This window comes from Dermacentor silvarum, unplaced genomic scaffold (genome assembly GCF_013339745.2).
Source record: "Dermacentor silvarum isolate Dsil-2018 unplaced genomic scaffold, BIME_Dsil_1.4 Seq963, whole genome shotgun sequence".
Classification (NCBI taxonomy): Eukaryota; Metazoa; Arthropoda; class Arachnida; order Ixodida; family Ixodidae; genus Dermacentor; species Dermacentor silvarum.
Window position 1 is genome coordinate 18,359 of NW_023607024.1, and position 12,360 is coordinate 30,718.

General features: G+C 44.7%; 1 protein-coding gene across 1 annotated transcript in view; it reads left to right on the plus strand.

Annotated features, from left to right (window-relative positions):
• Positions 1–307: 307 nt before the first annotated feature.
• Positions 308–12,360, plus strand: part of LOC119435859 (transcription elongation regulator 1-like) — a gene marked incomplete at its 3' end in the record, with an annotated part of 41,144 nt that continues 29,091 nt past the window's right edge. Inside the window, exons 1-2 of the mRNA XM_037702566.2 lie at positions 308–479; positions 7,289–7,493. Of these exons, the coding sequence (XP_037558494.2) occupies positions 364–479; positions 7,289–7,493 (321 nt within the window). The remainder of the gene's footprint in view (positions 480–7,288; positions 7,494–12,360) is intronic.

Consider the following 12,360-nt stretch of genomic DNA (forward strand, 5'->3'; position numbering starts at 1 on the left):
TTTCTTGACAAACTAAATAATAACAGTGTCAAATGTTATAGTGCACAATGTGGATTATAAAATGTGACATTGCTACAAATTTTGACCAAAGACGAAGCAACAATTAATATTATATTTTTATTAAAAAAACACAGGCCACTAACAATTAACATATTAATAAAAACGGTACATACATTTTTAAATGTTATTTGTGTTTTACACAAGATGAAGTTTGGAGTTTTGTTTAAAACTATCTTACGTCTTGCGCCATCTTCACCTGCTAATAAGAAATCTTGTCATTTTGCCTTGGTCACTTCTAATGCTCCCGGCCCGCGTCGGCTGCGGTTACCGGTTCTTTGTACTGGTTGTGTAGAGTATTTGCCGATGGGCGACAACAGTTTTGAAATGTCCGATAATGACGGGCCAAACGACGGTGTGAAGGGCAGTTTTATGCATCGCAACCGAGGTACCGATGGTTTTCCGCCAAGAGGTCCTCCAAGGTAATGTTGCGTCGGAGAACGTTTGCACAATCTGCTGATTTTTTGTAATGGCGGAACCTCGCCCGATTGAATAATATTTTTTCAGCTGTTCTTTGGGTCACTTGTAGCTGTGAGCCAGAGAACTAGCAACTATTCACTGATCCCTCATTTCTTGCTTTGTGTCTGACGTACGCGCTTGCTTGCGGGCTATTATCAGAGCGCGCGTCTTTCCGATTCCTCAAGCTGGGAACGTGGTTTCTTGGTTTTTTCTTAATATTCTCGTTCTAGCGTTTAGCGGTCTTGATTTCGGTTTCAAAACGATGCTCCTTTGTGTTGCTGACTGTTTGTGAAGCTGTTCGCTGTATTGCATGTAAACGATTGTGTTGCTATCTGGTATCGATGTCTAGCAAACTGGCAATTCGTAGCGCTTGCGCCAAAAATGAGACGCAGCTTAGAACTGCTATGCAATCTACCATAAATTGATCAGATCGCTGAAAACACAAATATTTGTTTTCGCAAAACTATATTTGCGTTCTTTAGTTCTTTATTCAAAGCCGATGGGTTGTGATGCGGTCATCCTAATATGCTGTAAACAGCGTTATTTGCATAACTGCCGCTATTTTGAAGAGTAATATGAAGATTGAAACAGGCAATAATGTGGCCGCATTTCTTTGTCTCTTCTGAAATACTGCAAGAGCTAGAATTTATAGCTTAACCTCCTCTGGGCACCCATAGTATCATGCACAGCCTCGCACACACTACCTTTAGCAGCATTTGTGAGGACTTGAATGCCAGGTTCTTTGCATTGGCTTCTGAGCACCACTGGGCATGTCTGTTGCTTTTACACCATCTTCTATCTTATAAAAAATGAATGTATACCCACCTTCCTAACATTCAGTTTTGTTAAGCTTCTTTACCATTTTAACTAGCAACTATCCAGTGGTCACTGTAGCATCTGGCAGGTTCAGGCAAACTGCTCATTAGCAGAGCCTCCTTGAAACTTGATGCTTTTCTTGTCAGACATCTTGATCATATCCTTTGTCAGGCTCCTCGATAAGAGTGCCCCAAGTGGGTATTCAAATAGGTGTCACAGGAAGATGGAGATCAACAGCAGTGGTCAAACCAGAGATGTCTCAGGCTGGACAAGGGGACTTATCTTCCTCAGGGCAATATTGATGTTGTTGCCCCAAATACAAGTCCTCTTGTATTGCATTGCATCTTGCATTGGCACCACTGTGAGACGTCTCTTGATTGACCACTAATAAGCTGCTGTAGTTCCTACAGGCACGAATGCGTTCTGTTCCTTGGCCTGTCATTCCCTGGCTACCAGGTGACCCACAGAAGGTTTTTATATCAACAATGTTTGCTGTTCTTGTGTATTTCATGTTGTAGTACCTGCTTTTGGTAATATAAGCATTGAAAATATAAAGGGGTGTCTTTAAAACAGGTCGCACAATGCACCCAAATAAAAGCTTAGTCCTGACACACAAAACTTGGGAAACGAGTTAAGAAAAGCTGATGCTTTAAACGTTTTGTTTTGTGTTTGGTTGTAAGGTGATGGCCCTAGTTACCAGTCATATTACGCACCTTTCTTACAAAAGGGGTTGGCACACCAAAGAGGGCTGTTAAGCTTGATTGGTAAATTGCTTTTCTGGATTGCCATATTATGAATGAGCCAGAGAAGAATTATACCTCTGTCACACGAGCACGCAAAAACTTTTTTACTCAAGTGGTCTTTTACCAAGCTGAAAGACTTTTGAATGAAGAGGTGTTGCGCAGCAGACACACTACGCCGACGATCTCCTTTTAGTGTTTCCTTCTGGACACACTACCGAAAGCGTGGCGGCGCTTGCGTTCGAAACAATATCGGCCCAAAAAACTTCTCAAAATATAAAGTGAAAACTTATTGTTTACACGCTTTTCAATTAAATTTAAGATAAGAAACGTTAATATACAGATTTATTATAGTAGTTTAAAGAGCGTCATCATGTGACATCCCCAGCCCATTCGACCTGCTTACGAGAGTACAGAAGAAAACGAGCATTACTGGGTTTACTACACCTTCTGCGAGACATAAAATTATTTTTTATGATGAGCCTAGGCGACAGAAAATTACGCATTCGATTATTTTGTTCAATATATGATAATTGCTCGTGCCCACTGGTTTCGAGGCTGCTCCTTTTCGGCCATAAAGGAGATTGGCGAACTCCTCTTCCAGAAAAGATCGCTTCTGAAAAAGAGGTCGCTCCCTGTTGTGTGTCTGCGGGTGAAACTCTTTTTCGGGAGAAGTCTTTTTGCTCAAAAGACTTTCGAGTGCCCGTGTGACAGGGGTATAAGAGGACAGACAATGAAACCAGTTAAAGTATAGTTTAAACATGTTTAATTGAAATGGTAGGAATAATAAGGGAAATGAGAGTTTTAAAGGGCCCCTCATCAGACCCCATTATGCCCTCTTGGGAGCGTTTTACCGAAATAGTTTTTGAAATCGGTTCATTATTGGAGGAGCTAGAAAAAATTTTGTTACCATGCTACCAGGAGACGAGGGTCACTGTAAAGAGAGACTCTCTCCCTTTGCCTCAACTGCGTCGTCCCTTTCTTGCCTTCTCCCATACTGGAGCTGAGGGACCGCGTAACCCTCAGCTCTAGACGAGCCCTGCCTCCTCTTTTTTCTTCTCTTCCTTTGTTGCGGCGCAGCACATTTCCAGTGGCGATGTTGCGCCTTCTGCATTGGTTAGGTAATCAGTCGTGTGCCACGTTCGGTGACAAGAGGCATCTGTGAGTGTGACCTTCGCCAGGATAACTTAAAGGGACCCTGAAACGATTTTGTACAAACATACTGGGTCGTTAGGGTGTAATTTATTATAAGGTTTTAAAAATGTGTAATGCTATCGATCCCAGCGGCAGCTCCCCTGAGTTTTCAGCCGCCTTGTCCTCTGCTGCGTAGCGGGGGCATGTGACGTCAGTTAGGTGAACTATTCGATTGGCTACCCACATTGTGTCATTGATAATTTTTACAACTTTGTGGGGAACAAATGTTCATAATAGTCGGAATGATTATTTGTTTCTCTAAAAAAAAAATTACAGAAATAGAACACACGACAACAATTTATCACTACACTCAAGCACGTCTGACACACAGCAAGTGTCGTCTGCTCTTATTACAAGAGCTGTGTGGTTAGTGTTGGTCTTCAGAGGTTTATTTTTGCGAGCACTATGAATCGCCCTTCTTACATTGTGGGCTACAAATCTAGCGATTGGTCATTTTCTGGCCGTTCATCACTGGAATATCAATCCTTTGTGAGAAATATACAAAGAAAGAAACATTCTCATTGTGTTGTAGTGGTGTGCAAATAACACATTTTGAGACTCATAATCATAAAGTGCCAGAAGCGAATCAAATACAAATTGAGTAGTCCCAGAAGTAAATCGAATCAAATATACAATATTTTTAGTGTCCAAATAATGTATAGCCTTCTCGACAACAATTTTCACATCCTGGTATTCACAACAGTGGGAAGTTTCTGTCATTGTGCTGCAGAATATAAAGCATGCTTTATTAAAAGCAAGAAGGGAGCATCAGGCACAATTGACAGAGCAGTTTGTTCGCAAGTTAAGAAAGTTAGCCTTGTTGTTGGCCATTTAATATCTGCATATAACTTCGTGACCAAACCAGACATGCATGTTGTCTACGGCGATGGCAGAGTTTAAAAACAAAAAAAAAAGCACCTTTTCTCAAGTTCGAATGATTGCAGCAGATGGTGCCACACTGTATAAAGTATGTTGCAATTTAAGGTATTCTGATTTAACCCTGTGAGAGGGCACAGGTGCGGCATTTATATATAGTATACCAACAACAGGTACCACCAAGATCGTGTTGAGCTGGAAAAGTCAGTCTTGCAGCGTGCTTTAGTACATTATATACACTGTGGAAGTTATCACATTTTTACCTCAATTTCATGTTTGATCGCACACAGTCAGTGCCTTGAAGTACTAGAAAAATATTTGAATTTTCAAGTGTTGACCATTTGATTCAATGACGTCATTAGATTGTGACTACTTGATTTGAAGACTGAATCATATTGGATAATATACGATTTGCTGTTTGAAAGTTTCTAATATTTTCGAAACCCCATTGAGCTGCGAGGATTCAAACTTATGACGAACAGATTAGTATTCCAGGGGCGCGATCTTGTACGCGTTCCAAAATGGAACGGAGGCAGTCCGTTCCATCGAGCCGCACACGATTGGTTAATTTGAACCGTGAGCCGCACACGATTGGTCAATTTGAACCGTGACGATCAAATTGACCAATCGCGTGCGGCTCGATGGAATGGACCGCCTCCGTTCCATTTTGGAACGCGTACAAGATCGCACCCCAGGATTCTACCTCTCGGCCACTCTGCCAATGCAGCGATGCAGTTACAGTGGAAAATGCTGATCCTGGAAAACTCGCTCAACATCTGTGTTCTGGAAAGAGCTGACACCTACCTCCTTTGTGTTCTAAGCATGTCGCCTTCTCAGTTGCAGAGGTTGGCCTAAATTAAGTTTTCTTCTACATGTAGTATGACAATAGTGCAATGTATCTACTTTGTCTTCATTAGTCTCCTTCTAGCGATTGACTTCTCATGTTTACTGGATGGCACTGACATCATGTTTTCTTCAAGGGTAATGTAAGGCCTATTAATGGGGCAGCCCTAATATAAATTTGAGAAGAGCTGAACGAATCCAGCAGTGAGAACCTAAAGGGTTGTTTTGGGCTAAGTTCAGATAGGTAAGAGGAGAAAAAAAAAAAAAGCCGAACTTTACCACTTCCCCACCGAGAAGCCCAACTTCCACAAATTACAATTACTTTCTATTCATAAAAAATGTTAGATGTCTTTTACTTCAGTTTGGTCATACTGAATTCTCTTTTGGTCAGCACACTGTTCTGCTGTGAGTATTCAAATCAAGCCTCCGACGATCACATATTTGTTTAGCCTGCAAACTGTTGTTTTTACCCGCCGTGGTTGCCCAGTGGCTATGGTGTTGGGCACGGGGTTTCGGGATCGAATCCTGGCCACGGCGGCCGCATTTCGATGGGGGCGAAATGCGAGAACACCTGTGTACTTAGATTTAGGTGCACGTTAAAGAACCCCGGGTGGTCCAAATTTCCGGAGTCCCCCACTACGGCGTGCCTCATAATCAGATCGTGGTTTTGGCACGTAAAAGCCCATAATTGCACCGCCGCTTGTGCTGCCGCTTGAAGGAGTCCACATGGTGTAAAAGTTTAGGGGGACCGCTGTGGCTTGAGGGGAGGGTCACGTTTAACCATTTGCATCTGTGTTATAGTGCACGGACTCGAATTTTTTGTGAGGAAGTATTCCTTGAGAGATACCCAGTGTGTCTAGGTGTACAACAAGACCCTTTCGGGAACCTTTTAAGCATTATTGCCCATCAGAGCTTTGTGTTCAGTTTATACTCTGTTATCACTATCATTGATCCTTTTTTAGTAACGGATAGAAAGATGGGGAACTGGAATTTGCTGGTACTCCTTTAACATCACTGGTGCTATATTGCTTGCTGATTTTGATTTGTTTTTCAGCATTGTTGGCACCACCATGTTGAAACATATTTGTACATTAGAAGCAAGTGCGAGACATTGCAACAGTGTTATGATAAAATACATTGCTTGTTCGTCCGCATGCTATGACAAAGAGAGTAAAAAAGTGTAATTGTTTTACAGCAATATTAATTCAGATGTGTCATACCCTTTAGAAAAAAAGCTATACAAAACGAGTTTTTGTGCTAGTCACATAGCAGGTGCTGACTACCGTTTTTATTGTGACTACCGGCAGGCAAACAGGTTATTCCAAGAGAGTTCTCACATGCGCACGTCTGTGGGGTGAGCAGGAACAGGTTCACTGATCACAGTGGGCCACTCGATGAGGGGGGAATACTGTGATGATTTGCCGCCCACTACAGCGCTTCTTGGTTGTTAGGCCTTACCAGCATGTTTCATCGGGTGTTGGCGACAAAAGTTACGGCTGGGTGCCAAGTTGGCACATCTATTCAGAGGGGCTGTGCTGCTCTGGGAAAGCTGAATGCGAGATCACGGGTATTTCAGTGAGTGTCAAAGACTTTCTTCACGGCTGTTATTTTTTCGATATCATGCGTGGGGATTATATAAGAAAAATTTAGTGGCATTAGGTAGATTAGTTCCATAGAGTTTCCTACTAAAATTATCAGAAGGAATTCTTCAGCTTTTATAGGAGTGGCGGTTTGTGCCACATAGATTAGTCTGAATTTCGTGCTTGTGGATTTATTGATACGATTTATCTGCCTTTATCGGCTTAAATTTTGAAGCAATCTTATATATCTGAACATTGAAGGCAATATGATTTATAAAGTCCATGCACATAATCATTGTAAATTGTTGCATCTATAATGCAGTGTTTTGTTGAAAATTATGAATTTGTACCTGCCGTGGTTGCTCAGTGGCTATGGGGTTGGGCTGCTGAGCACGAGGTCGCGGGATCGAATCCCGGCCACGGCGGCCGCATTTCGATGGGGGCGAAATGCGAAAACACCCGTGTACTTAGATTTTGGGGCACGTTAAAGAACCCCAGGTGGTCCAAATTTCCGGAGTCCCCCACTACGGCGTGCCTCATAATCAGATAGTGGTTTTGGCACGTAAAACCCCATAATTAAAATTTTTTTTTAATTGAGGTAAATTTTTTAAAAATATGTCACTCTGAAGATTTGAGATCTGTAGTAAAATAAATCTATCCTGGGGGTTGCATTTGGTGAAAAAAATTTACCCTAAAGGGATGCATCTTATATCCACTTTACAGCTTCGGTCCTCGAGGCCCACCGCCACGATTTCGGGGGCCTCCTCCACCAGGCATGATGGGGCGTCGGGGTCCACCCCCAATGATGCGGCCCATGATGGGGCGGCCTCCTCCACCTGGTTACCGGCCACCTTTTGACCCGAGTTTCCCACCTCCACCCAACATGGGTCCACCACCACCAATGGGTATGGGACCACCACCAGGCATGGTGAGTTAGGGTACATAACTAAAGGCCAGAGCTACACTCCAGATCCGGGAAGGCATACAGCGGACGATTAAGTGATAAGATAAGGAAATGTTCAGGCATAGGATAAAGACTACTGTGATGGAAGATGTAGTGGCAATTGAAGATTGCTAGGAGGGGCCTCCATCCTGCAGTAGGCATAAATATGGTGATGATTGTCATGATAGCCAGAGTTGTGAAAGGGGTGTGTGAATGGCAAAATTTAGAATATTATTGAATGTTATATTTTTAACATTTATATTTGATTCGAAAACTAGGTATTAAAAAATGTTCGAATATTTGGTCGGATACGAATATTCAAAACGAATTGAATATATTGCTGGCTGTGGTGCAGCAAACACGGTTCTTAGCATTTGTTTCTATCTGATATAAATATGTGTCTGATATGCTGATTTTTGGGATAATTACATGCTGCTGGCAAAGGTTCGCCTGTAAAGCATGCTTACACTCGTGTCACACGGGCACCCACAAACTGATTTAGGATACGGGAGCGCGAGACTTCCTAAGGGAGTTTGGACCTCAAGGAAGTTGTGGTCGTGTCAGGCAGCCAATAACGAGTTTTTAAAAGAAGCTGTCAGAGGTGCATTCAGCGCTGTTTGCTTTTTGTACAAGTACAAGAATGTAACTTCTAATTACACTCGTAGCTATTATAATTAACGTTCCTTCTATAAAAATATTATTCAATATATTTAATGCAAAAAACATGCACCTGATTAAAAATCAAAGTGCACTCGCTATACATAGCAGTGCTGACAGCGACCCTAGCCACCCTATGCTTATCTGTGTTGTTCTTTGTGGCGTGGCGAGTAGGCTCTGGGTTCTGCTACCCAAACTCCTGCAAACTATTCTAAAATGCAGCATTTCGTGTATTGCAACCTTGTGAGCTTTCCTTTTATTTTGTGTAGTGTACCGGTGCCAGTCATGAGTGACCACACTGACCACTGCACGACTAGCCCGACAAAGGCTGTGTTTACATGAACGCGACGCGAGTCGGTCAAATAAGAAATTTGGCTGACTGTGCCCAACATGACTGCGTTTACATGAACTCGCTTCTGAAGATTGTGGACAACAATGGCACACAGCGTTGAGCCGAGACATCAACCCTTTCAAATTGGGCTTCCGGATCCCGCTGCTGTTTGCAACAGTTCTATTTCATGGGTCTTATCACTATGATGAGGTTGCACTGTACAGTGCTTGCCTTGGCCATGTCCTGATACTATTCCCGCTGCCGGCGCGTAAATCACGATGTTACATTGGTCCCGTGCAAGTCTCGGTGCTGGCTTGTCCGACTTGTCCACGTTTATATGCATGCTGTAAACGATTCGGGCTGGGGAAATCTATCTTGTGCAGTCGAGTTGACGGAGCCCGACTGGACGCTTGTTCAGGCCATCCAGGTAGCGTGACCTCAATAGGCATATATATTTCAGCCCGACAAGCTGACTCGACCCGCTTCTGTCGGGTTCATGTAAACGCCCTGCAAGGACAACTTCGGCGATTTTTTTTACAATGTCAGGGTAAAAAAAATTTTTATGTTCCTGACCTCCCTGTCACGCGTCTGATGGAATTGTTCCGCAAATTCGAAAATTTTAAATAAACAAAAAAGCACAAGAACGAAACCGAAACCAGAACGAGCAGCCGAGCGAAGCTCTTTGTGGGATGTCACGAGAGGCACATAGCAGGGAAGGCACGCAAGGCATGCCGGTCTCGCCCACCGGCGAAGAGCAGACGCTCAGCTGATTCATGACCGTGCCTGACCTTCGGGTGACAATGTCAGCTGCACCAGTGGCGCGATCGGAGATCTGTGTTCAAAGCGCGTTCTGTTCAGTTGCTGCGACGTCACAAAGTGGTAGTATGCAAAATTTTTTGAGAACGGGAGGGAGAGAGCAGCCAATCAGGAAGCGGTGAACCATTCCGTAGTTGCAGCCGCTGTTTGGATCCAATCCAATCCACCAGATGTGCCATGCGAAGCCGGTCTCGTGCGGATGACCGCTTGAACTTCACATCTCTCGTCGCATTCTGCTCCTAGCAGACCACTTGCTCGTAATCAAAATGATTGACAGGAACTTGTCTTCATTTTGACGTCACGAAAAACGACGAACTCCCCGGGCGTTTGTCGTCCGGGAAGTTCACTGCTTGCCAATTGGCTGCTCTCTCCCTCCTGTTGTCACAAATTTTGTATACTGCCACTTTGTGACGTTGCAGCAACTGAACAGAACGCGAAACGAACAAAGATCTCCGATCGTGCCCCAGCTCTTCGGATTTGTCAAACAGTGACAGCTACGATTCCGATGAATTCAATAGCCATGAATGGCCATTCGCATTCGACCCGCCACCACAAGAGCCAGCGCCTATGCACAACATATCGCGCTGCAACATGAAGACCAAAGGTAGCCCTAACCACTGATATTATGTATGCTGCTTGCTATTTTAGGTGTTTTACCTATACTCAATATAAGATGTGGAGCTCGAGTTCCTACATTTGTATCCTAGAAGAACACCGCTGACAGTCCAAAGCACCGACCGGTGGTACATTTGTTTACATCGGTAGGTACAGTGACCGCTTGTCGTTCACTTGAGATATAATGCTAGCCACTCATCAGTGACATAAATTAATGTTAGAACATAGCAGTACACGCAGATTTTTTTGCACGTAAGCACCTCTGCAGCATTCTGACTTGTGCTGGTATGAGTGACCACGCACTTTTGAAAACAGCGAGCGGGAGACCATAGTACGGGAGCGTTGTTATGCTGCCTACTTATCATTCTTTGTATTCTCTTCATGCACACAGTTATTGTATTCCGTAAAGTAGACATAGATTAGGACATTGCACATCTGAACGTTGTGGAGTCTTGGGGTCTCGCTGGAGTACCGACCACCGCGGTACTCCAGCGGTTCGAGCTTAGCGAGCTACAGGGTGGCGTCAGGCCGTCGCCTCTAGCGCGCCGCTGCGTGCGAGCTCAGGCTGCAAGGGGCTATTGAGCGATGCACGCAAGAACATAGTATACGCCCTGAGTCAGTGGAAAACGTTAGTGGAAACCTTGTTGTAGGACCAAAAGGGCGAAAATAAAGGCGTGTGTAGCACGTTGCTGTGAGAGCACAGGCTCAAGCTGGGACATGCCGCTAGGAAAAGTTTCGGCGGCTCTGCTACTTGCCCTCACGATAACCAGTGGGCCAACTCGCGAGAGCTCGAGTAGTCTCCTTCGGAAAGTGTGGCTTGGCGTGGTATGACCTCACACAAGCACTAGGCACCACTCTTGGCTTAGCGTCTGGGGAGGATCAGCACAAAGTATGCGCTCACCGCACGGGCAAAGGCATTGTGCGCTAGCTCATGTCCGAGTCACAAAGGTGTCGGCGGACAAGAGGCAAGCATGTATTATCATGATGAAAAGAAACACGAACAGCGGAGCGCGTGACCGAAGCATAACTGAAGGTTTAGTGCGCGCCGTCCAGTCATCACCATTTACAAGCACGCACGTCCGGTTTGATCGCGCATTGGGATGATGCACCCCCTATAATGCTGTATTTTTGTTTCTGTTCTGCTTGTCTTTTATTTGAAAACAAGAAAAGGTGATGGCGCAGCAATGATGACAGCACAAGCTGTACAGTTTTCTCGTTTTCAAGTAAAAGAGAAGCAGAACAGAAACAAAAACATAGCATTATAGGGTTTGCACAGCGTGATCAAACCAGACGTGCGTGTCCGTCAATGGTGGTGACTGGACGGCGCGCACTATACCTTCAGTTATGCTTCGGCCACGCGCTCCGCTGTTCATGTTCCTTTTCATCGCGATTGTACGTACCCAGTGCTGTCCTGGAGGTAAGAGAGCCACGCTCGGCCGTCAGCAGCCAAACGCGACCGCGTCATGACATCAGCGCCCCCCCCCCTCCCCCCCTCCCCCCCCTCTCAAACCGTCACGAGTGGAGCGCCTCCGCTGAAACCGGTTGTGAGTGGAACAGAGCTGCCAATGACGCGGGCGCATTCCTCAATCCCCGCAACGTTCATTTACAGAACGTGCAGTTTTCTCGCGAGAATGCCAATGCCAGTATTTGACACCGTTGGCAGCTGAATGAAGCGGTTGTTTACGCTGCTGTGTCGAAAAGGCCTCCGCATGCTGCCCATTTGGGATACGAGGCAAACAGTGCACCTCAGAAGCTAAATTATGAGTCAGCCTAACAATACGTAAAAATACACCAACGTATGCACTAGTCACTTTTAATTTAAGGAAGTGCCGGCGAGTGTGACTGGCTTCCTAAAAGAACGTGAACGAACCGATGTTATAGCGCACCCTGTTGTCGCTTCTAGCTTTTTGTGTGTGCACTATACGAAATGAGGAATGGTTTATTTCAGATCCGTATGGTCAAAACTGAACCACAGAAGCAGTTTTCTTCATCCTATTGGCTTAATTAGCTTCAGGTCAGTCGCTCAGGTCTGCCAGCAGTAGACACACGAACTCGGCGACTGTGATAGGCTTAAACTCAGTTGAACGCGATCAACATCGGCTTAAACTGTGTGTGCTGATGGCGAGGGATGAAGTTTATGCAGCCAACAATGCAACACCACTTGCCTCCCATATCTTGCACATCCATGCAGAATGTAACTTCGCGACAGCTAGAAAACACTAGCTCCTTCCTCGGCCCAGTCGTCTGCCATTAATTTCCAGCATGCTGTGCATATACCTCCTTTTACATCATAACACAATGTGGCCAGTAGCTGAGCAGCAGGCAAGGCAGAGGGAACGAACAAAATTCATTTGTAAAGAATCTGCGCAACTCTCAAGCCTGATGTTTTCAAGAAATGACGGATGTGTGCCAAAGAACGCACTCAGTAAATTC